Source organism: Trichechus manatus, unplaced genomic scaffold (genome assembly GCF_000243295.1).
Source record: "Trichechus manatus latirostris isolate Lorelei unplaced genomic scaffold, TriManLat1.0 scaffold00028, whole genome shotgun sequence".
Taxonomy (NCBI): Eukaryota; Metazoa; Chordata; class Mammalia; order Sirenia; family Trichechidae; genus Trichechus; species Trichechus manatus.
In genome coordinates, this window is record NW_004443964.1 from 15930290 (window position 1) to 15957473 (window position 27184).

Genomic DNA, 27184 nt, shown 5'->3' on the forward strand with positions numbered 1-27184 from the left:
AAATTTTCAAAGCCAAATAGTGAATTCCAATGTGATTTCTGACTATATGAACAACAAAAATCAACCAAGATAATGAGACAATCCCTGGGTTTACTGAGGCAGAACAACCCAACCAAAATATAGCCCATCAATGCCTTACCCATCTTGATGACGAAATGTGCATCTCCACACTAAACCTACCATGCCCGCAGTCAGCTATTGAGAGGCCAAGCTCAAGGATTAGGTATGCCACTGCACAGTTTAATGAACAAAATAGCTTCAGCCAAAGTCAATTTCTTTTGAAAATGCGTATCTTAGAATCAAACAGATTTCACTTCAAGGTAGAACTGTTATTGAATGCACATCAAAAAGTGCCTGAAGAAAAGAGAAGTAAAAGAAAGTCCAGAAAGAAGCATTTCTTGGAAGCATTTTTTGAAATTTAAATGAAATGCAATATTGTCTTTATCATCTGCAGACATCTCACACTAAAACTTAACATAAGAAGAAATTTTAATTTCTGGACTGTTTGGAAAAATCATCCCCTTCTTTAAAAAATAAGTACACACATACACTTGATTACTAAATCCAGCCTCAAGCCAAAATATATTTTGTCTAACCTTGAGAGCCTTCATTTAATCTATTTTCAAGGAAGGATTGCAAAGATGACTGTGTAATAAGGTATAGTCCAATCCTTGTAATCAAAATGTAAGAAACCAGTGTGAATTCCCTTCAGGCTACTTCTGTGATTAGTAATATTCTGCTTAAATGTAAGAAGTTCACAAATGACTGATATATTCTCTTGACCTTGGGAAATATCCTATCAATCATATATTAGGTCTGACTATTATGTCACAAAGAGGCATATTTTAGTGCATAAAGAATACACTTATTACTGTCAATGCACATCCAAATCACTTAAAGTCCATTTAGTTATACCACTGTTTTCTGTCTTTAAATTGGGTCTCAGTCTACAACAAAACATTCTTCACAATTCTAATGTGACCTGAGTGTGCTTTGATGACTGGTACTGATTCAACAGACAAGCAAAATGACCCAATCAGACACACTAGAGCATAACCTGAGTGCCAAATCCAGCCTTCAGCCTGTTTCTGTATGGTCCCTGACTAGGAATGATTTAAAACAAACAGACAAAAACAAAGAAGATATGATGACACAGAGATTGTGTGTGACCCACAACACCTGAAATATTTGTTATCTGGCCCTTTATGGAAAAAGTTACTGCTCTCTGCACTACAGCATAGTTTAGTACCTGCACACAGACCTCCACAAAATCCATTCTTTAAACTGTATCTTAGTTATGCAATTTGTGCTTAAAACATTAACAATCAACTGTAAATTACATTCAAGGTAACATTAAAATACATAAAAAGGTGAAGGAAAAAAATAGAATAACCTTTTTCCAACAATGTATGAAATGTCAAAAATTTTTGAAAATCTTTACAAATGTGACTGTTACACAGACATGCCTACAGATGTCCTCTGAGAACTTGATGCCAATTATTAGCAGAATTTTGTTTCTTTGTATGTTTATCAATTCTTTACTATACTTCACTAAATTCTAAAAGCCTGCCAAATTCAGAAGTGTAATTTACCAGCCTTCATATCCAGGGTTAACTTTGGGAGACAGTATCGCTAGAAATTTTCCAGACTTCTCTAGCACAATATATACCTACTTGTCACACATTAGACATGCAGCATTAAATTTTCTGTCTTTTCAAATCCTTCAAAACTCTAGTATATTTAGCATATACAACATCAAAAGTGATCCTACTTATTTATATTCAGTTTGTAAATATCCCTACTTGAGTCAATAACTATAATCTAATTTTCAAAAGATTAAAACCATAGAGAGAGAAAACTTATATGTTCCTATAAAAAGACTACACACTATCTTATCACTGTCTTACCACAGTGTCTACATTCTGCCTTACCACAATCTCTTCTTTTCATACCTAAAGGCACTTTTACATCACGATTATCAAGTGTTGCCACTGATGACGTGCCAGTTTCCTTTATATTTCTTTGTTTGCTTTTCTTATTATAATAGTAATACGTGGTCATTGCAGAACATTTTAAAAGTAGAGAAAACTATATATTAGAACATGAAAATCACCTGTAATTCCACCAACCAGAATACTTTAATTCCTTCCAATATTTTATATGCAAAAATATACATAAGTATGTAAGTATATGTATGTATATACATACATACAAAAATAAAATGGTAGTGGTAAGGTTTTATAACCAGCATATTTTCCCCTTAATATTACATCACAAGTGTTCTCACTTTATTAAAAATTCTTCAAGAACATAATTTTAATAGGTATATAATATTTGATCATACTGCTATAAACTTATTTTTTTACTACTCTGTGAAAGACATTTGTTCACAGACATCTTTATCTTCATCTGTGAGTACTTCTTCAGGATAAATCCCCATAAGTAGAATTACTACAATAAAAGGTTCAAACCTTCTAAATGCCCTTACTTAATATAAATCACCAAATAGCCTTCCAGAAATATTATACCAACTTAGTATGCCACCAACATTCATTTTATATTGTTGCTAGTTTCAAACCCCTCTTATATTGGCTTTCGTGCCCCTCGTAAGGTGCTCTTAGAGTCAACTTTGACCCACTTAGTTTCTTGATCGAAATCTGACCTCCAAAATGTTGTAGGATTTATTCTTTTTTCATTCAAATTACCATTCTTAAAAGATTTTTTTAATTAATTAATTTAAATTTAAATTAATTTAATTAATTTTTTAATTAATTAATCCACAAGCTTTTTGGTCTTTAGTTATTATATACAGCTCTAAGGTAATATATATTGAATGATTTTTAAACTTTAATAAAATATTAAAGTTAGTATATAATTTTTTCTAAATTTCTAATATGCTACTTAAAAATTGTTTCCAAGATTCTGGTAAGCTTTGAAATGCTATTTTCTTTCCAATATTTATGATTTATCATAGTGTCTTTTCCCAAGGAAAAGGAGAGTATGAGAATGTAAATAATGCACACGTATATACATTACTAACGTGAATAATGTACATGATACAAGGCATTGTGCTTCTTATTTAATATCTGATGATTTCACTAGAACTATCTACAGACACAATCAATAAAAGCCTTTTAAGAGACCATCAACAGGCCATGATTTAAAGTCTTAGATATGAAAAATACACCCTATCTGACTTTGTAAATTTTTAACTATTTAATTTAAAATTAGACACTTTCCATATTAGCCCAAGAGACAGAAAGGGCCACATGAAACCAGAAACTTCATCAGCCTGAGAACAGAAGAACTAGACAGTGCCCGGCTACCACCAATGACTGCCCTGACGGAACACAACAGAGAGTCCCTGATGGAGCAGGAGAAAGGTGAGGTGTAGAACTCAAATTCTAGTAAGAAAACCAGACTTGATGGTCTGACTGAGACTGGAGGAACCCCGGAAAGCATGGCCCCCGGATTCTCTATCAGCCAAGAAATAAAACAATTTCCGAGGCCAACTCTTCAGACAGGGATTGGACTGGATGGACTGTGGGACATAAAGTGATACTCGTGAGGAGTGTACCTCTTAGCTCAAGTAGATACAAGAGACTAATGGGCAGCTTCTGTCTGGAGGTGAGATAGGAAGGCATAGAGGGTTAGGAGCTGGTTGAATAGACATTGGGAATCGGGTGGACAGGAGAAGTGTGCTGTCACAGTATGGGGAGAGAAATTAGGGTCACATAACAATATATGTATAAATTTTGTGTGGGAGACTAACTTGAAATGTAAACCTCATTTAAACTACAACAATAAAAAATAAAATAAAATTAGATACTTTCCAAAAGTTAGATCACACTGAATCTATAAACCGAGTAACACAAAGTTATCTTTAAGTTTTCACTTCTTTTTCCTTTCCTGAATATATTCCATCATGAGTTGTTCAGTAAAAATCTATGAAAGATAAGGTGCTCTTGAGGCAGCTTGAAGAAGAAAAATATGTTGCTTATGCTATACTGAAAAAAAATAACATTTATAAAAATGTGTTCATGTTTCATAACCGTGGTTCAATTTTTAAGGCTCATTCCTGTTTTATCTAAAAAGTAGAATGCTATTACCAAATTTAGTAACTATTTCACTAACAGTCTGCCATCACTGAAACTTTCATTTCTAAGATTATTTTCCCTAAAATGATTCAAATAAGCTTTTGATTCAAGCACTTGGTCTTAACCTGTGGCATACAGATAAAATGTAAAATATGTTAAAGCATTTATAAACTACTATAAAAGTACTTTATTACTATCAAACAATTTTCCCAAAGATCTACATTGTTTCAGTCTTAAAATTATGGTCAAAATATGTGGTCTCTATCAATTTTTATACATTTATTCAACAACTATTCGTTCAGTGCTTGCTATGACTACCACTGACTGAAAGTTCCTTAAGAGCACGGATCACATATTTAAAATCCCAGCACATGGCAAAGAGCTTGTCATCTAGTAGATGCTTAGTAAGGGCTTATGGAGATAAACTATGTATGAAGCACTAGGGATACCAAGATGAGCAGGACACAGTTCTTGCCTTAAAGATAGAATACAGCTATTGAATAACAACCATCTCGCTCCCTGTCTTAACTTAGGCACACCTCCATTTTAAAAACTAAAAATACCATCCAAAGGAGAGATAAAAATAAGAAATGTTTCTAAAGTAACTTACTTGCTGACTTCTTTATACTGGGCTATCTCTTCAATATAAAGAAGGTCATGCAACCGTGACTGATAGTTGCTCTTGGTCAATGATTTGTCTAAAACAGACTGGGTAAATAGCTGGTCAGCAGAAAGAGGAATTTGGTATCTGATAAGAAGGCTCTTCTCCAAATCAGTAGTTTCATTAGGCTCAAAATCTATAATAGTCTTAGAAGAAGAATCCCAACGCTTAGCTGTGGTTACTAGCTGTTGTCTTGCATGCATCAGGTATTCAAGATCTAAATAGAAACAAAAACATATTTATAAAGGAGCACAACATTAAAATTCTCAAATAATACATTACACATTTTGGCAAGAGAATTGTACATGCTAGAGTTAAAATACAAACCAAAACAACACGAAAACCCATTCGACAAAGTATTTTCTCCTGTATCAGAAATATTTTTTTATCTAGTTTTAACAAAATAACATAATAGGAGTCCATGTAAAAAATATCTTTTTTACATCAGGCTAGGACATATCAGAAATAGTTATTAATATTTTAAAAATATAGAGTAACATTTTGAAGTTAACAGTTCAGTCAAGAGAAATTTGATATGCAAAGCAAATAGAATAAATTCCTCATTAGACACATTCTATCAGGTATTAACCACTTTTCTCTTCCTATTACTAATAGTTAACTTGACCACTATAAACAGGAAAGCGAAAAAGGGAGGATGTGGAAGGAGGGATATCATTGCAGATGTCAGTGGATCTTTGCTGAAAGCTGAGAATACTAGAAAGATGCTTACCTGTGTTTTATTGACTATACAAAGACATCTAACTGTGTGGATCATAACAAATTATGGATAACACTGCAAAGACTGGGAATTCCAGAACACATGATTATGTTCATGCGGAACCTGTACATAGCCCAAGAAGCAGTCATTCAAACAGAACAAAGGGATACTGAGTAGTTTAAAATCAGAAAAAGTGTGAGTCAGCATTATATCCTTTCACCATACTTATTAAATCAATATGCTGAGCAAATAATCTGAGAAGCCAGACTATATGAAGAAGAACACGGCATCAAGATTGGAAGAAGACTCACTAACAACCAGAGATGTGCAGATAACACAATCTTACTGGCTGAAAGCGAACAGGACTTGAAGCACTTACTGATGAAGATCAAAGACTACGGCCTTCAATACAGATTACACATCAACATAAAGAAAACAAAAATCCTCTGGACCAATAAGCAACATCACGATAACTGAAGAAAAGATTGAAGTTGTCAAGGATTTCGTTTTACTTGGATCTATAATCAATGCCCATGGAAGCAATATTCAAGAAATCAAATGGCATATTGCATTGGGCAAATCTGCTGCAAAGGACGTCTTTAAAGTGTTAAAAAGCAAAGATATCACTTTGAGGACTAAGGTTAGCCTCACCCAAGCCATGATATTTTCAATCACTTCAAATGCATGTGAAAGCTGGACAATGAATAAGGAAAACTGAAGAAGAATCGGTGTCTCTGAATTACAGTGTTGGTGAAGAATATTGAATACGCCACGGACTACCAGAAGAACGAACAAATTTGTCTTGGAAGAAGTACAGCCAGAATGCTCCTTAAAAGCGAGGATGGCGGGCCTTCGTTTCACATACTTCAGACATGTTATCAGGAGGGACCAGTCCCTGGAGAAAGATATCATGCTTGGTAAAGCAGATGGTCAGCAAAAAAGAAGACCTTTAATGAGATGGACTGACACAGTGACTGCAACAACGGGCTCAAACATAGCAACGATTGTGAGGATGGCGCAGAACCCAGCAATTGTTTTGTTCTGCTGTATGTAGGGTTGCTATGAGTCAGAACCAACCCAACGGCACCTAATAACAACATTAATCACTTTTCTCCTCCTATTACTAATACTTAACTTGCCCCACTATAAAAACAGAAGATGATCAAAAAAATATGAAAGGCTAAATCTTTTGTGTGTGTGGGGGGGGGGTAAAAGCACAGTGAAACTGTGAAAATCAGCTTCCTACAAAACAAGAATCTTTCAGAAAATATTCATGTAAGTCACTGCTAATTCCACATGGAAATGTGATGCAAGGTACCACTCACGTGCAACTTCAGAAAAATCCAGTATGCCTCAGTGAAATTACCCTGTAAGTAGGGCATAATGTCAAAATAAATGACAGTTCAAGTTCTGATGTCTCTGAAAAAAATGTTAAACCCACTGTACCACAAATTCTGAGCACTGCACAGGTTCCCTCTGTCTATAGTGCATATGACTTTTCCTTTGGGTAGAACACAGATCCACCTACCAAAACAGAACTGGACCCCAGGAAAAAAAAGTCGTTTGATTCATTAGACCAAGATCCTGGTTTAATATAACGTAAAATGGAAAAATGGTTTGACAACTGAAGTTAAAATTTTAAGAAAATTTTTTTTAAAGGTTTAGCCAAAGATCAGTTAGTCTCCAAAGTACAAAGACAAGTTACCTTATACTAAACGAATATGAAATGAGAACATGATGTATAATTGCCACATCTTGCTTAGTGAGAGATTTTCTACATTTAAAATGTTATATTTGCATTATAAATATATAGTTATCCACCAAAAGAAATTTCTCAGTATTAACAAATAGCCTATCATAATACCTTAAGAAAAATAGCCAAAAATGTAAAGGCCCTAATTTCTAGCCTTTGCTCCTTGAAAAGACAGTTTTATTATTCCTCAAATGACAACACAAATACAACTATAATCAGAAAGCTGTAAAGATGGTCTGCCTTTTAAAATACTCTGAATGAGATGAAGGTGGTCTATTTTTGCAATAGCCTCATAAGAAGTTTCTGAAAGTAAACTAACCACGTTTTCCTCCTAAATCATTCTAAAATTGGGTTCTGCCTACTCATTCATTAGCTCATAGTTATAAAAAATATTTAAATTATACAAATGTGAACCCTTCTAAAACAGATTATACCACTACTAAAGATTAGATGCTAATTATTATCAAAATAGCAAGTATGTATATAATTTTCTTCCTTAATTCAAGAGTCAAAAAGAGAAACAATGGTTATCAGCATTGGAACCAATTAAGCAGCCCTTAAGGAATAAATAAAAATTAAACTCTACATAATATTGTAGAGTGCATCTAATATATAACAAAAGAGTTTCTAACTACTACTTGGGGGTAGTCAGGCATGGGGAAATTGTATTTCATCATTTTATTTTAAATAAGATTTAATTCAGATTACGCCTAGGTCAATATTAAGTTCACATATTTTAAAAAGTTATTAGTTACTCGTAACTAATGTTAAAGCAGCTGAGACAATCTGAAAAAACCAAACTGTCAAGTTGATTCTGACTCATAGTGACCCTATAAGACAGAGTAGAACTGCCCCATAGGGTTTCCAGGAGCACCTGGTGGATTCGAACTTCCAACCTTTTAGTTAGCAGACGCGTTCTTAACCACGGAGCCACCAGGGCTCCAACAAACCTAAAATAGTACACCTTTCCTTTGAAAAAGCTTTTCATACTACCTATTTAATATGTACACAGAATTATACAGAAAATCTTTCTGTTCTAGGATACAAGTATTCAGGTTTTTTGGAAAAAGTGGCATGAACAATAGTAATTGTTTTTCTCATTTTATCTATATAGATGCATGATTTCAACCCTTATTTTATGGAACTCTTAAAAGTATCTTCTGCAATCTCAAAGGGTAGCTCAACAATTTCAAAACAATTATCAAGCAAAGTTAAATTTTTTTCTTTTTTTTTCTTTTTTAATACCTATAAGCCCAGTGCATGGGAGGGGAGAGCTGGCGGAGCAGAAAGAAGAATCTTGGAAAAAAATTGATGTGTGTCAGCATCCAAGTCTACATACTGTCAATCTAAGTCATTAAGTCAGGTGTCAAAAATAAACTGTGGCCAGTGACTACTGAGGATATATTTTGCAAACGCCATTCTCTTTCCCTACTTCATCAGAAATAGAGTCACACTTCTGCCTCCAATTGTCTCCCCTGTAAGAAGAAATTTAGTAAATCTGTTTAATTACCCACTCAACTTACAGAGGAGCCACGGTGGCGCAATGGTTAAGAGCTCGGCTGCTAACCAAAGGGTCGGCAGTTCGAATCCACCAGCCACTCCTTGGAAATCCTACGGGGCAGTTCTACTCTATCCTATAGGTTCACTATGAGTCAGAATCAACTCGATGACAATGGGTTTGGTTCGGGTTTGGGTAACTTACAACGCTTAAAAGTTGTTAGGTCTTAAGAGTTCCCCTTTAAATAAGAGGAGGGAGAAGATGAAGACAGAACCCCCTGGGGAACAATGGACATGACTACTGCCAAGACTCACTTCACCCACACCTGCGGCATCTGCACACCTGCTAACATCTAAACTACATATGTGCATTGCTCAGGGCAGCCTGAGCCAGCTCATGCTTGGTACGTACTTTTTTCAACCTAGATTAGGCTAAAATGAAAACACTCAGGAAATATGAAAAACAAGCAAGTTCGGATCCATAATCATAAAACAGTTTAGGATTCATAAAACTGTTCAGGGAGAGTTTAACACTGACTTATTTACCAACTCCTTTAATACTCAATCTCCAAGCAAACGTGACAGAAATTTTAAACCTACAGAACTTGTTACCCTGAGATGTAGGCAGAAATTATAAATAAATTTTAAGAGATTCATAGGAAAAAGATAACCACAATGTAATCTTTTGAGGATAACACAAGGAAAGGGTTACCATTGTGAAAAATAGTATTCAAGGTTGGAATGACTACTCTGATACAAGATACATTTCCCAACTTCCCTTGCCCTTCTGATTACTGAGAATACCAGTGCTCTCATTTCAGACAAATAGGTACTATTCTAATAAAGAATAAAGAACCCAAAGGGTCAGTTCATTTTGTCTTGAAGTATGTAGTATATTGTACTTGGAAAATTTCTTTAACAGGACCTGAATACTGGATACAAAGGAAGTAAGGGGGAAAAAAATCTTGTGTTCTAAATGCCCAGCATAAAAGATGGTGCGTAAGAGGCATGCAATAAACGTGTATGACATACGGAATTTCTTTAGAAAACAGCTATATTTATCTAGGACCTAAAGGGACTAAGATGAAATGCCTTCTAATTCCAAAATTAGATACTACACCCTTCCTTGAAAAATATTTTGGCCTATACCTTTACAAGTCTTGATTGCCTATACTAACAATAAAATAAAATCCAAAAGTAACCCCAGACTACCACTTCAGCTATCCCCTTCAATATCCTTCCTTTCAGCAAAACTGGTAATAGAAGCAAGATAGAACATCTCTTAATTTACTTGTGTTTTCTGTCGCTATTTAGCAGCTCTTCAAAGAGGCTAATAAAAGCAGAGTAACAGCAGAATGAGTACCTTATACTTTTTACATGCTTCTACTCAGTTACATTTACCATTTATGGAAATAACTATTTCTGAAAATCTATTCTTCTGTTACTTTTATGATCACATAATAATATAAAAATAGGTATCTAATCTATTCTTGGTTTACCAACAACTGTGGGAGTTTTGAATCATTTTTAAATCATACAAAGTTTTAATATTAATGTTAACATACTCTGCTAGACTCAAAGTGGAAAAATGTATAAAATCAAGTTTTCAGATTTAAATATAAAAATTAGTTTTCAGCTTCCAGATAGTCAAAGCAGAATCCCAAACCCATTGTCCAAACTTTGCTAAGCAAAATTTTTCCATTAATCAAAGTTGTGCTATAAAGTGTACAATGCAGTTTCTTTTCTAAGCAAGTGGGAAAAACTCACTAGCTGCTTTGCTTTGTAGATGCCACAGATTTTTGAGAGGCATATTTTCAATCCAAAAAAATGTTTAGCATATGTAGTCTTTTTTTTTTTAAACCTAAATCTCACCAACAAAGGCAAAACACAGAAAAAAGCAAAGTTAAGATTACACATACTTCCTGAACAGTTTGCAGAACCGCCACAGAACAACTAGAAAAATCAAATTCATTTATGGCCTGCAAACAGAAAAGGTCTGGATTCTTTAGACATCATGATGAAAAAACACTCAGGTTTTTTTTTTTTTTTCCTCACTTCGAATTTGAATTAATTAAAGTAGGTAGAATTTTTAAAGTTTAATACTTAAAAATGAATTACAGAAAGACAAAAATCTGCTCTGTGAGTTGATTTTAAGTTTCAAAATAAGTAATACACTATATAACTAAATAAGGTTCCATGATTACAACAGTTTGGCAAATGCCAAGAGCCTTTAATTACTAAGATTCACTGTGAATCTCCAAGAGGGAAATACAGCATGCTGCATTTCCAAAATTATCTGTATATGAACTCTTTTCTATGGAACATCTATTAAATGTTGTGGAACACAGAAAACATTAAGCCCATAGATGGTCCAGCATGATTCAACCTTGCAACTGTAGAAGAGAAATATATTATGTTACCAGCATTAATTTAAGGACAAAAACTTGTTTAAACAATGAACAGCCAATCAAGTGGAAGCACTGCTAAGGATTACTTCCCATTCAAATTCACTTCCACACCATCACTAAACTTCTTTGAGTGTAGAAACCAAATTATATTCTGATGTAATTTATAATACTATCAAAATTGTATAGAAACATGATACAGCCCAGACCTAATTCAATTCTCAACTGCATGTGGCCAATCTGTACCTGAAACAACACTTTTTTCCTAATTCCAGGCCTAGGAAGACCAAATAATGGGTTGGTTGAGGTTGGAGGTCAAATTAACCAGGCTGTTACATTGTCACCAATTAAACAAAGTAGTTATTTTGCTCTCAGTGTCTCAGAATGTTGTCCACGTAAGTATTCCATAAAAAGATACAAAATAAGACACTGACATTTTACATTTTTATTGTTGCAGAATGTTTTATAAAAGTGTGATTTCATATAAACAAATCTTTTGTCCTCAAATTTTTTTGCTGACAAGAACTTTACTGTAATAATAAAAAACACTAACACAAAGATAGAAAAACAGGACTGTTTCTATCTTCCCTTACTTCTCCAGAATTCTGTTTAGACTTTGTACACACTTAATGCTGAAACAAATGCAGTCACACAATAAAAATTTTAAGACAACATAAACAGTAAGAGACATTCAATGACATCAGTTTTAAAAGAGTATGGAAAATATCAGGAGCCCTGGTGGCACAGTGGTTAAGAGCTACAGCTGCTAACCAAAAGGTCGGCAGTTCAAATCCTCCAGCCGCTCCTTAGAAACCCTATGCGGCAGTTCTACTCTGTCCTATAGGCTCGCTATCAGTCTGAATTGACTTGATGGCAACAGGGTAGGGAAAATACCAAAGATAGAATTAAAAATTAGCACAACATCAGCTAATTTAAGTAATAACCAAAAAAAGTCAGCCAAATGTCATATAGCTTACCCAAACCTAGATTGAAGTTTTTCTTTTTACAGTGTTCAAAATCTCATATTAGAAAACACATTCTGTACATTATATATCATTCTCTTGTAATATTTATTTTTCTTCTGTCATTGATAAACAAATTTCACTATGTGAAATTATTTTAATGTTTCCAAATTAATTCAAGAAAATGCTTACTTCTTTCAATTTTTTTCCATAATATAACTATTTAAAGGTAAAACCTTATCTTAAGGAAAATAGGCAAGGATATCAAACTGTAAAGAGGTCACTAAAAAAGGGATACAGTATTCGTTCCACTTGAGAGGGTATCCTTGTCTTCATCAATTCCTTCTACCACATCTGAATAAGATATAAAATGTATTATATATTCAAACTGATATATGAGAAACACCAGAAATGAGACTCTTTATTTCTTCCAGTTACCAGGCTCAAAACATCAGTCATCTCGGACACCTTCTCTTTTAATCTCTATATTGTGTTCTGTTGCCAAGCTCTATAGTTGCTATGGCCTTAACCTCAGGTATACATCTCCATTTTTTAATCCATCACTAGCACCCGAGTTAACATTCCTCATTATCTCCATTCTGAGTTATTTCAACAGACAACTAACTCTTTTCCCACCTCAGTCCATCCCATTCATTACAACCAGGCTAATCTTTCTAAAACATTTTGAGTCAATTCTGTAACTAGTTCAAAAACTTTCAATGTCACTCCAAACTCCCAACTCCACAATACCAAAATGGATACAAAAGCTTCACTCTGGCATTCTGCCCTTCCTCCAGAGACTCAACATTCACTCCCACTGTGCTCTCTACCAGTCACTTTCCATGCTGCTCCAACAGTAATTACTGCTCCTCTTACATGCCCCAGTTGTCCTAGTCAACAATTTGTCCATTATTCTTTCCACACAGAACAAACTCCTCTCTCTCCTCCTCCACCACTACCATCCCACTGGCCCATTATGTTGAAATCTTCTTCCTGTGTTAAACTTATAACTGGAATGTTATCTTTACTATTTAATGATACCTATAACTGAACTAAGGAGCTCTACTGGTACAACAGTTAAGCACTCGGCTGCTAACTGAAAAGTTGGCAGTTCAAACCCATCCAGTCGCACTGTGTGAGAAAGACCTGGTTATCTGCTCCTATAAAAATTACAGCCTAGAAAACCCTATGGGTCAGTTCTACTCTGTCAATTACATGGGGTCACTATGAGTCAAAATCAACTTGACAGCACCTAACAACAACAACATAACTGAACTTAGTATCCCCTTCCCTTTTATGCCCGGATAATTTTCTTTGCACTTTCCGTAAGGCCTACCTTACACTCTCTTGTAAGTCATATGTGTGCTTGGCTTGAAGACAGTAACTACACATTTCTCATGCTTGACTCCTCTATGGTCCTAACGTAGGATCAACACAGTTGGTACTGAACAAGTATTAACTGAACTGTGTCCAGTACATATATACAGACTGTGAAACTTTCCTACCAGTACCCCACTTCCCTTTTCCTTAGGAAACTGATGACTGAAAACTATCGAAGAATGTTCCTAGTCTGTTCAAGGAACTATCTGACATCTCCTAACTTCCTTACCTCTTCCCTTCCTTCTCAAGGAGATCAGGCATACACCACCATCCTCCCTTTCCCAAAATCAATTAAATTCACTGATTTTGTGGAAGTCTTCCTCATCTTATATATTCACTTTAACCTCATTCACTTGTAAAATTTACTTTAATCTGCTTTCCAGTCCCTGCCCAGTTATTGTGGGAAGGCAAATCAAACCAAAACAAAACTCTCCCTCTCTTTTCCTGCTTTTCATTCTGTCTGTAAGCCAGAAATTATCCTAACCATGGCTAATTTTAAAAATAATACCTACCATTTATTAAATGCCTACAATGGGCCTGATACTGTGCAAGGCTTATTTCTAGTTCTCTCAATAACTCTCTAAGACAGATATTACCATCCCCATTTGACAGACGTTCACACATGAAGCTCACAGACATAAAGTTCTTTGCCCACGGTCACACAGGTAATAAAAAAATCAGGATTCCACTGCTCTAGTTCTCCAGCTAGAGAAGTAGCACATACCTCAGGCAAAAGTTGTCAAAGCACCCTCAATCTTCTGAAACCCATGAAAATGCCCCAAAGACCTTTTCATCACCACATTCCTTCATATAATCTATATTTTAATAGTACTATTCTCTTTTCCTTTTCATTTCATACATTTAACATTTTATATTATTAATTAAATAGGTTTTTATTAACTAGTCTGGATTCTTAACAACATCCGCAAACTTATTTCTATAGGAAAATGGGTTACAAACCACCAATCTAAAAGCAAACTTTTAAAACACAACCCACATATAAGCCAGGAACATCCTTTTACACTTATACTTGAAAGCAGGGGATGTATGTTGGTCTCTCTTTATAATTTAAACCTCTCTATTTTTTTAAAAAAGTGATTCCTATTAGTTCTTAAGTTCTAGTGCCTAAAAGTAACTAACTAGCATATGGACAGCCAAACCACATAGCCAAATCCAGTCCACTGCCTATTTTTGTAAATAAAGTTTTACTGGAACACAGCAACACCCATTTGTTTACATATTACTATGGCTGCTTTCACACTACAATGCAGAGCTGGGTAGATGCAAAAGAGACTATCTGCACTGCAAAGCCTAAAATATTTACTTTATGGCCCTGTGCAGAAAATATTTACCAACTCCTATACTAGTAGATGTAAGCCAAATACTTTATTTTTATTTTGTCAACTATTCTATCTATTTGGCTATGGAAATTAATTTATTCTCATTCCAAGTAGTACTGAGATGACAACAAACACATGCAACAGAACAAAAACAGGTAAAAGCAATTAAAATAAGTAGAAAATAAGGATAAAATGTAATCTGGGTGATATCAACACACATACAAGAAGGCATTACCTACTTGTTAAGTTTGGGCACAAATGCTGTTTTAACCTTACTAGCAGCTAAAGTAAAGAGAGAGAGAGAATCAGTTCCACCTACTCACTATGTACAGAAAATAAAGTAATAATATTTGTTCATAAAAAAAACAACTCCTTCTGGGTTCTCATAATGGGATACTGGTACATAGCGAAAAACATCCTCCATGCTATGGTTACGTACAGTCAATACAATAGAAAGTTCATACACCTCTGCTATACAAAGCGTTTGTTAAACAAATATTTAAGTGTTTGTTAAACAAAACAAAATGCCTATAAATCTAACCAAGAGCCAAAGAAATGCAAGCTAACAAGCCGTTTCCTCATTCGCTGGATCTTGGCATAAAGTTTAGGTGCGGTCAGTAATACAACAATGTACAAAGTAATTCATCAACTTCTGCAGGTGCCTACATGTCACAAAGAGATACCTCTTTCCAAGAGCACAAAGCAGGTCCTATTAAGGCACCCTGGTTTCCTTTACACTGGTAAATGTACTAAACTGACTTATAAAAGGCTTTTATATAGGACTTTTCATTCAGAGATAATGTTTTTTTATCAGCAAAGTTAGTATGAAAAGTAACAGGATCTGGAAATAGACGCTGTAGTTGTATTTATAATTACCATTAAATTCATATTCTACCCAAACTAACACTGAAAAGGTGCTATTGTGTTAAAATCATCATACTTTGAAAATGAAGCTGGTAGAACAAAGAAGACCTGATCATCTACTCATACAAGTCTGGGGAACCGCAAAGCAAGCTTTGCCTAATTACTGTATGAAGATGTGAACCATACTAAGTCTATTACATAGTAAATGAGTCAATTAATTTGGGATTTTTTCTTTATTATTCTTTCCCTATCCATGGAATGTTTAGGGGTCAATACATATCTTTTAATATTGCCTCTTAATACATCATATCAGGGGAAAAAATTCTAAATATTACCTTCTGTAGAAGCTGCATCAATCATTACTCTTTGCATGAGTACTGGTTCCAATCCAAAGTCGAAAACTATGGTTTGGCGAAAAGTTCCAAATATTTCTGTGTTAAACGCTATCCCGACTTTATACACATAATGATCTAATCCATTTTGGGCCATCTTTCCTCCTATCCACTCTTGACAGTTTTCTGGGACTTCTTGCGATACCTGGGTAGTACTATCTCCGGCAGATATTGCAATGATACTAAAATGAGGACGATGAGCATCATAAAGCAATGCTACACGATACAGCATTCTTGCAGGCTACAAGGAAGTTAAAATAATTCATTGAGTACAAAAGGGGTAAAAATCCAATTGTAATTGGGCTCTTTAATGAAAATATTCCCATAAGGAACTTTTATTTTACCCATGCTTCTAAAATAATGTTAAAAATACAAGTTGTGTGCATAATCCATTTAAAAAAAAATTAGAATGGCTTAAAAAATCAGTTGTTAAAATGATATATTTATGACACATTACTAGCTTCCCTGCTTTCTGGGTACAGTCATCTTTTCGTGTGGCAAAAACTATCATCCTGAATGACCACAGGCCTCTAAATTTCCATACCTTGGCCATAAAAAGTTTTATCTAGCCTCAGTTAGGAAGTCGTCATAGGAGGGCAGTTACCTCTGAAAGCACTGGATTGGGTTCAAGGCTGAAGCTAAAAGTTCCCAGATTTTCATTCCTAGATACAAACGGTACAGTGGAAGAAATGCCATTAAAAAGTACACAAAACTTTTCCACTGCACATGTTCACAGAAATTTTTGACATAGCTTCCTTCTTAAACTTGAACATTATAATTTAAGATGGCAAGCACTGCAGAAAATGTCTCTAATACTAAAAATCCACTATTACTGAATTTATGATTTCATCAAATATAAAAACAAGATGTCATTATGTAAGCATCTTAGAACTGGCAGATTAAACAATTCAAATTTTAGTTAATTATAGGCCATGAACCCCATCCTATGTTCCAAGTTTGGAAGACAATATGTCAAAAAACTCATTAATAAATAAATAAATAAGTATCCTGAACAGCTACAAAGATCTTATCTCAAAGTCTTAAAATAAAACTGTTCTTTTAATGATCCAAATGCAGAAATGCACTTTAGCACAGTAAGTACATAAAATATACTTAGATTAAAACATTATCAATGCTCTTTTAACACAGAGATTTAAAGGTCAAAAAAAGTTTAAAGAAAATTGAACAATATTTACCATAATTTAACTGGCACTAAATTCGTACCTTACAAGTGAGAGCAAAGGTCCACGTCTGATGAGATTTTTTGGTGTTGACAGTAACTGACAGATCAGGATTATGCTCTACCTTTACTCCTTCTATACACTCACTAAGCTGAAAACAGAGAGCAATTAGAGTTAAGATTTTACTGCAAAAAGCACAAACAAAAACTATCAGCATGATAAATAAATGTCAACACTAAAGATGTGATGGAAGTGTCTGACAAGGTATTTTATACACTCATTTTCAGTTATTTTTATAAGAAAAAACTAAAGCTAAAACAAGAGACATAAAAAATAAAAATAAAAAAAAAACCAAAAACATGGCAGTCAAAACACTCTGAATGAAGATAAATTAATTCAATACTTGCAAACCTCCAAGCAAATAAATGGTTTGGTTCTGCTCTTTATTTTAACAAATGCGTCTACATTAACTATTAAAAACACCATTTTACCAAGAATCAAGTTCTTCATACAGAGGATAAGGAAATAAACCAAAACAGAGCACATAATAAAGTCAAGATTCAAACAAGTTCATTGTTCAAAACAAACAAAATATAGTTTATTTTCCTCACCACTTTCTCTGGAGATAATGAATTCATCCACTTTTCTATCAACGTTTCCATGTAACTGCCTGAGAGCTGTTTATTCTCATTTTGCTGTTTCAATTTTATCAACCGTGAAGCATATCTTTTCTGCCATTCTGCCAGTTCTTCCTGGGAATGTGCTGAAGTACACTGAGCACCATACCTACAGATTCCTTGCTCTAAAAATCTAAGTAGAATAGGAAAGACTGTTTTATCATACACTTTGCTGAACCATTTAAAAGATAAACTTCCCTCTGACTCTTCAATAACAAAAGCAAAACATCATCTCCTGAAAAGTCATATTTATCACATTATATTGTACAAAGGAGGGAGAAGTGGCTTAGAGAACATTTGCAACAGTTATTCAAAAGCAACACCTCCCCAGATTCACTGATTTCCTTCATTGGAATAAGAGGATCCTAAAGCATAACATATTCATGACCCTCCCCAAAAAATGGCATTGAAAAAGCAGTCATCTTCCTTTGTGATATAACCAATCTATTAGACAATTCCTCTCAGAGGAGAATTTTTCTAAAGCAACACTGACATCAAGTGGCACAGTTGCTCAAACACAGGTATACTCTACTTTCCAAAATGATATACCCTACAGAAAATTTTCTATATACTGGAAATTTTATTCTGAGAAAAAATTTAATATATCATTAAATTATCATTTTATTAATACTTCTACTTTAAATCCCCAAACTAAATGCTTTCACCCCCTTTCTACATTACTATTACCTATATTTCATTGAAAATATTGGACTGTATTAATTTGTTTGAAATTTTAAATAAATTTAGACTAAAAGTTTTACATTACAAAACCATGGTTTATTCAGTCATATTCAACTGTTCCATGGATAAATTCATAAATTTTCATTTTAAAGGATACTGAGTTATTATTTCTCAAAGTTTATGACTCAGAAAATTTGTCAATTCAGTGGTCAAGAACAGATAAAAATATAAGATTTTAATCAATAATTAAAAAAAAATTTTAATACCCTCATAACTATGGGACAAAAGTTTTTAAATCAATGAAAACAAAAAATTGTGAACAATCCTCTGACAGAAAAAATTAAAATATAAATAGCAAAACTAAAACAAGAGAGATGTTATATTAAAGACAATTTTTCAACCGAAAAAAATATGGATAGTAGGAAATACAAAATGAACACAGCACAACATAAATTATTAAATGGTTCACCATACTTGAAAACATGAGCGTATTTAAAGTTTTTCCTGATGATTCACAAAGTTTTGAAGTTAAATTATACTATTTATTAAGTTCTCTTGTACTTCAGAAAACACATTTAAAATCATGTTTTTATGTTTTTCTTATGCAAGTCTTAACAAGCCAAATATTTGTCTTTCTATTGCTCTGTTTTAAATTACTTCCCTAAAAACTGAAGGTTTTATATTCCAATCTGGACAATAAATTTTCTTATATTTCCTTTTCATAGGATTGTGTTCTACCTCTCCTACAACAAGATACTACCAGGATTTTCAAATTTCACTATTTAGTTTCCTTATTTCTCCTGCAAAATCAAATAGAACATCTTGGCTTTTCAGTCATCAAAATTACATATCTAATTTCCTTAATTATAAAAAGTAATTTCTAGAGTAATAACTTATATCAGAAACCTACTAGTTACTACTTCTTATAAAAATAACTGAAAAGCTCACCTTTTTAAATGTGACCTTATTCTTTCCACATTAATACATAATTACTAAATTTTAAAAGGTTAGCCATTCAGATATAAATTACTCATAAATTTTGCATCAGGATCCCATGAAGATAATAGATTTTCTTTCTTCCAGAAAATGTACTAAAATAATTTAACATTTCTTTATTTTATGTATGGAGCCTTGGTAGCATGGTGGTTAAGAGCATGGCTGCTAACCAAAAGGCTGGCAGTTCAAATCCACCATCTGCTCTTTGGAAACCCTATGGGGCAGTTCTACTGTGTCCTATAGGGCCACTATGAGTCAGAACCGACTCAATGGCACCTAACAATGACAACCACAACATTTTATGTATAAGGTAATTTCAATTTTGATCACCATAACCTACGTAAATTTCACACAAACAAGAGACCAGCAATTAAGTTCAGTCATAATAATAAAACTGGTATTGTAAAAGACTTCTGAACAAAGTCTTAATGACCTCCATTGAGGCCACTGTTGTTTGTAATTATAAGAAGGCTCATTAATATGGTTTTGACTTTTATTATTTAATGATAATGACCAGATGGCTTCTGTTTTAAGCTGAAAGTAAATCATTTTACTCATCTTACATTTTACTTCTCCTTCTTTCACATACTGAAAAAACCAAACCCACTGCCATCGAGTCAATTCCACCTCATAGCGACCCCATACGGTTTCCAAGACTGTAAATCTCTACGGAAGCAGACTGCCACATCTTTCTCTCAAGAAGCAGCTGGTAGTTTTGAACCACTGACCTTTTGGCTAGCTGTCGATCGCTTTAACCACTGCACCACCAGGGTTCCAAATGCCTACTTCTCAAAAAGTAAAGGAAAATTATCTATCCTTTGAACAAAGACATGTCATTGTTTTAAGAAAAAAAATCACATTACCTTTTACACAAAGTATATTCCTCGCTGCTTGTGATTCCCCTAGGTGGTGGGCGGAAATGCCAACCATTACAAGATCCTAGAGAGTAATCAGGATATAGTCTTATCATTTGAGGCTTGCTAGTGATTCGGATAGTTTAATGTGTAAGAAATACTCTAATGCCTCCACACACATCATTCCAGATGATGTAAAAAAAAGGACATGACATACTTGCCCCTACCAAAAAGAGTAATCTAACAATTGCGTTAAATCAATTAAATATATGAAACTTAGAAATGACTGAAGAAGCAGTTACCCAGCAGTTAATGAAGTTAATAACCCTGACTCTATCCCAGCAACTGGTGGACATACTTCCAGGGCAGTTTCTTCAGGCATATGCATACTTAGAAAATTTTAATAAACATAAATCTGTTGCAAATCTTTTTTTTTGTTTGCTCTTGGGTTTATGTTATACTATAGTTAAACATAGAAAAGAGGAAATTGTATACCCCTCATTAACAACTACAGGGGGAATGTCGGCATGCTTGTCATTTCTTAAGCATGGGATGTGTCTCTACTAGGAATTCCTTAAGGAGTAAAAAAATTATTGTATCCTGGAAGAAAACCTTGTATAATGAATTCCAATATGAATGCTGAATGAGAAGAAACTCCAGATTATCATCCGTGTTCCTTAGGATTTGTCTGACCCATGTTTATTGTAAAAAGTACTCCCTTTTGATAACTGAAATAAACTTTAAAAAGCTGAATTCTGAGACTGGAGCTAAAAAATGCTATTTGTTTACTTCTGAATACTATGGGCTTTATTTGTTCGTGTAAATAAGCCAGGGAAAATCAAAAAGGACTAAGAGAGAAAAAAGGCTACTGCTATAAAGGTTGAGCAGGGACAAGTTTTCAAAAACCTCATAGTCATTTCCTATATTCTCACAAGTCACTGTGGGGGAAAAAAAAAAGAAGATATTCAGTCAGGCTGAGTTTAAAGCTGCTCTTCATCCTTTACTAGCTGTGTGACTTTGGGCAGATTACTGGACCATAGCGAGTATCAGTTTCATCACTTATAATAAAGATGGAGAACAGGTCTAAGAAACCAGGCACGTTTATGTGGAAGCCACTGCGGCAGTACACAGCATTCAGCAAGCACTCAGTGAATGTTGGTCTCTCTTCCCCTTCCTCTGGCAAGAGAAGGGAAGGAAGATCATGAACTTTAATTATAACAGGAACAACTCAGCTTACAGGTCAAAAAGTTGTACTAGCCTGGGATAAGAGAGATGAGAAAGCATCCTTCCTCTACAGATTGCTGAGAATAGGGTTTAAAAGTGGTCCTACGTGGAAGCAAGACGAACTAGATGATGCCTACTAACCTCCATTACTCCATTATTCTCTGAAAAAGGGCCAGTAAGAAAATTGTTTTCATCTATACCTAATTTCTTAAAACTAATTTTTTTATATTCTCTCCTATATCTCTACTTACATCTTCTACAACTCAGTATATTTCCTCCCAATAACCAGTTAAAAAGCAAAGCCTAAAATCACAGCTATAAAAAGTTACACAGAGTTTGTACGTACCCTCTTCTAAGTCTTCCATGTGATATCCAGAGAGGACGTTACTCGTTGCTGTCTGCAATTTTTCAAATGAAAGACATTTTTAAAATAGGAACTACTGCTGTTGATGTTGAATTTAACTTGGACATTTTCAACATAAAAAAAAACTGTGGCGTATGCATTCTTAGAAAATTTTAATAAACATAAATCTGTCGCAAATCTTTCTTTTTTTTTTTTGCTCTTGGGTTTATGTTATACTATAGTTAAATATAGAAAAGAGGAACTTGTGTACCCCTCATTAAAAAATTGAAAGAGATCCCCTACATAAAAATCACCTGGTAATAGAAAAAAGAGTCTAGAGTCCCCAGTCCTGAACCCTATAAAGGCAGTACCTTCCATCCATTTATTCATTTCCCCTTCCTCTTCAGAATACCTAGAGAATGACTGACTAGAGAGGGGCCTTTTCTCCTGCAGAGAATGGAGCACCACCATTTCGGGGCCTGGGAGCACTTCTGCCAAGTCCCCCTCACTCTAGAATGAGTGCTTTTCCCACAATGGGGCCCACAGCTGGGGATCCACTCACTCTAACTTCCTGGTTTTCTTAACTCCCTCATTACAGATGAATCCCTGGTCTGCCCCTTCGGCTCTAACTTTACGCTAAGCTCCATACCCCCAATTTCAGCTGAGTGCTGGCTATAGCACTTTTTCATAACTATTCTGTAGCACTCTACATGCTAGATTATTCTTAGCTATGTAGGGCTCTGCTGATAGCAGCCTGTAACTTCCTTTATGCATTCTCCCACCAAGCAGAATATCCAGAACATAATAGGTGCTCAAAAAATGTTTACTGAATGAGTATCACCCAAGTACTTCAAACATAGTATGTCCAAAACAGAAGTGATCGACTTTACCCCAAACCTGGTCCTCCTCCAGTGCTCCTTATTTCAAGTTAATGGATTCATCTTCCCCAAAGACAGCCAGACTGAAATTTTGAAATTTTGAAAGCCATCTTGAACTCTTCCCTCTTATCCCCTATCTGCCCCCTACTCTCTACTCCACAGTTCTAGTTATGGTCCTTATTACCATGTGTCTTGTCTATCCCTGAACCAACAGGCTACGTATCAAGTCACCTCTGGGTCTTTGCTTAGCTGTCCCCATCCTTTAAAATTCTGTTCCAACACCCCTGCCTCTATGGTTCCCCACCCCAGCCCCAGAGTGTTAATCTCTCCTTCCCCTACTTGTACTTCCATTACAGCACTTACTGACTGCAGGCTGCATACTGTCCGCATTAGCCATGTGCATGTCTGTCCCACCAGACTGTTTTTCACTGATATCAGTCTCAGCTTTCCAAAACCCACAGAAACCTGAATAGCACAGGAGCTCAGTAAATGTTGAACTGAATATAATATAAATGGTATTTGGGTATAACTGAAACAATAGTATGACTATCATTCATATATGGTTGAGCTGGAACTAAATCCCTATAACACTGTTTCTACAGGAAAATGTTCTGATTCTCCGTCAAGCTACTTACCAACAAACTGCTAAAACATAACCCATTCTTTTTGTAAAATGAGGTAATGAATATAAGAATACATAAGCTAACATATCAGGAGTAACTGTTCACATTACAAGGATTCTATACCTCACTAAAAAGATTCATTGAAATATCTCTTTAAATTCTAAAGCAAGTTCTAAGTGCCACAGTACCACACTAGCCCTTGAAATATGATTACATTTACATAAATACGAAAGGTAAAAATTCACTTCAAGTGTGAAAAGCTTAAAGTATCTCCTCTTAAAAACTTAAGAGAAATAAATTAAACAAGTCTTCAAGAGAATAAATGGGAATAGAATGTTTTGCTCAGAAAATAAAGCCTCAGACATTTGCAATTGTTGTAAGAGAGAAACACATGGTATGCTTTGCAAGGGCAGCATCCAAGCCCATCAGCAAATGTGCAGAGTGTGTTCGTGCTGACGCTGCGATTCTCAGGCTAGTGGGCATCTGGCTACATCACACCGTCACCAGAAGGGAAATCTGTGCCTGGGCTGACTATGTGGCTACTGTGGCTTTTAGGTTGCAAGGTGCTTTTTTGTTTGTATGTTTGTTTGGGTTTTTTCTGTTTGTTTTGAACACCTTTTTTATGTGCCCAAAGCCCAAGACAACAAGGCAGTTGTCAATTAGCTTATGGTCTTCCATTCTGACTGACACCTTCAGGGAAAGTGGCCAAACATCATACCGTTAGAACTCCCATAAATTCACAATCAAATCTATTTATGAAGATACCTTATATTTACCAAATGATAGTTAATGTTTTGATTAATTAGCCATTTTCTTCCATGTCTTTATCCTCATCCACTAGAGTTTACAAGTTAAATGCCAGCTCAGCCCAATCTTTAAATAACATATTCTTACTATTTTTAAATGTGTCATGTGCAATAATAAACAGAAGTGGTATTGTTTGTTAGCTTTTTCTAGACGGATTTTTTTTTTTAATAATACCAGTTCACTAACCAAAAAGAATACTACTCCGGTTACAGAAAAAGGAAATTACTAACAAAACTTAAATCACTTTTTTCAAAAGCATAGTCACAGAGTAAGAGTCAAGTGATATTTCTGCCCTCTTTGCTGTTGTTGTTAGGAGATGTCAAGTCAGTTCTGACTCACAGCAACTCTATATACAACAGATGAAACAATGCCCAGTCCTGCACTATCCTCACAATCATTGCTATGATTGAGCCCATTGTTGCAGCCACTGCAACACTATAAACATAAAAAAATAAGATCTTGAAATGTTTGTGTGTGGTTATCAGATGTAAATCTGATAATTCAATTAAAGCAATAAAAGAGAAGAACAAAGTGTTAATAAAATGAAAAGTCATTTTATGTTCCTTAAAAAAAAAAGTCTAAAGTATTTATAATTATCTTCCTTCACTCCTTTGAAATTAAAAAGACTACATATATACAAGAAAGGAAATAGCTTTGAAGTTAATTAGAGCTTATTGGTTCTCAGTAAATCACAATACCATAAGGTAAGGAAAATGATACTTAAAAAAAAAAAAACTCAAGAGTAGCAAAACAAAGTTTCTTTATCCAGCTTGTGTAGTGATGCAAAGCGGCTGTCTTCTTTGCCTACTTGTTTGCTGGTATGAGCTGTGAGGTATTAGATTTGGAAGGAGAACGCACTCTACAGGAGGTCAAGATTCACGACCCAGTTTACATCCTTACCGCCTGCCTGGAGTGCTCCCATCTCCCTTTCCAAGGAAGCCGCACCTTCTCAGCTCTCAGCTCTTGGCTTAGCTGTCCTGTCCCCGATCACCTAATCCAAAGTTATTTTTCTATCTTTTCCATCCTAACACTTACCTCAATTTGAATTATACCTACAGTTGTTTAATTTATTTGTTGTCTGTCTCCTACCCAAGATTCTAAGCTCCTAGAGGACAACGACCAAGGGTGTCTTGCTCAGTGCTGTAGCTCAGCACCTAGTGCAGTACCTAGCACATAGGAGGTGCTCAATTCTTGAATAAATAAGCCAATCAATTAATCAATCACTTTACATGGGCACCCACTTATAACAAAAGCCAACAAATAGCTATTTTTAAAACAGGACATCTAAATAAAAATATTTTTATAAGCCTGTATGAGGAATAGAAATTTGAGACTTACAAATCTATGGGTCTTTTACACGCTTCTGCTGTCCCTGCCTTCCATGTGCCCAAGTCCAGCACTGGAGTACATTTTGCTCACCATTTACCATGGCACATTATTCCCATCTCCTAAAAACTGTCCTCAAATCAGACTTCCTTTAGTTAATTCAAAAAATATGGAAGGCTTGTGCAGCAGCTCATATCTAATGATAGCAATTTTCTAATAGCCACAAGTAACTGATAACCAAAGTTTCCCAATCATCCATTTGTTGGCCAGAGATAACTAACAAGAATTAGGAACAGTGTGAGTAGTGAGCTTCTTTACAAAATCATCTACATGAGACCAAATGGTCAAAAACTACTCTACAGCACAGTGAGAAGGTAACGGCACAGGGAAACTAGAGTACTAGAAATGGTACAACCAGAATGGCATGAATTAGAATGATGACACATTGTGAAAAATGCAACCAATATCACTGAATAATCTGTGTAGAAATTGTTAAGCGGGAATCTAATTTGGTATGGAACTTATACCTTAAACACAATAAAATATTATTTTAAAAAAATCAGGGACAGAAAACGTGAGATGTAGAGGAGACATGAGAAGAGCAAAGTTCCCAGGATGGGACCAAGCTGTGTTCAGGGAAAGGTCAAGAAGTTCTCACTACCCTTCCCCCAACAGCCCTGCCTTCTTGGTTGATGTCACAATGATTTTTCAAATTTTAATACAGAATGCTTACTAGGCAGATTGAGTTAAACTCTTTGTAAACAGATGCATTGAAATAGTCTTACCTCTGTTTCTGTGAGAAGTGTTTTTAGTCTTGTCAAATCTTTTGTTACCATCCCATTCTGAATGGATGAATAAAAAAGAGGAAAATCAATTAGTATATTAGCTCTTTATTACTGGGGACTTAGCTCAATTCCTCAGCTGTTTCTGAAGTTTATATGTAAAAAATAATGTTATCCTCACTAACATCCATACTATCATTAATGGTGATAATAAAGCTACCCATGTATGAAAAAAAGTTAAAGATAAACACGACAAACTGTACAATGTACCTTTTCTTATAAGTAAAAACACTCATTCACCCTACGTAAGAGTTGACAATTAATTCAAAAAATAGTTACAACCAGTATCACTGTAGAACAAGGCAGGATAAGTGAAGAGAAAAACCTAAAACTTTTTAAAATCTTTTTTTCCTAAGACTAACGGGTTTATATTTGCAAAATGATAAACCCAAATGGTTAATTCACAGAGACTCACAAAAAAGGATCATAGCACTTTAAAGATGGTCATTAATAAAGTTTTGAAGGAAAATATACACAAATTATTTTTTGAAATTCATATTTCACTTGAGATTTAAAAGCAATACTTCTTACTAGTTTTGAATTTAAAAACCCAACAGGTAAAACTGTAATACACTTACCAGACATAGAAAAGTCCTTAAGGATAGAATTAATAAAGAAGACATATATTCTTTATTAATTCTAACCTTAAAGTCACAGAGTAAGAGTCAAGTGATATTTCTGCC

At 34.7% G+C, this 27184-nt stretch overlaps 1 protein-coding gene across 7 annotated transcripts in view; it reads right to left on the bottom strand.

The window, feature by feature from the left end:
- HELZ (helicase with zinc finger) overlaps positions 1–27184 on the bottom strand; it is a 188621-nt gene that overhangs the window by 116144 nt on the left and 45293 nt on the right. For all 7 annotated transcript variants that reach the window (XM_023729303.1, XM_004374202.2, XM_012554956.2 and 4 more), the window contains 7 exons: positions 26445–26501; positions 22029–22080; positions 20468–20543; positions 17862–18060; positions 17294–17401; positions 16013–16310; positions 4708–4975 (listed from right to left, as the gene is read on the bottom strand). In XM_023729303.1, the coding sequence (XP_023585071.1) occupies positions 4708–4975; positions 16013–16310; positions 17294–17401; positions 17862–18060; positions 20468–20543; positions 22029–22080; positions 26445–26501 (1058 nt within the window). The remainder of the gene's footprint in view (positions 1–4707; positions 4976–16012; positions 16311–17293; positions 17402–17861; positions 18061–20467; positions 20544–22028; positions 22081–26444; positions 26502–27184) is intronic.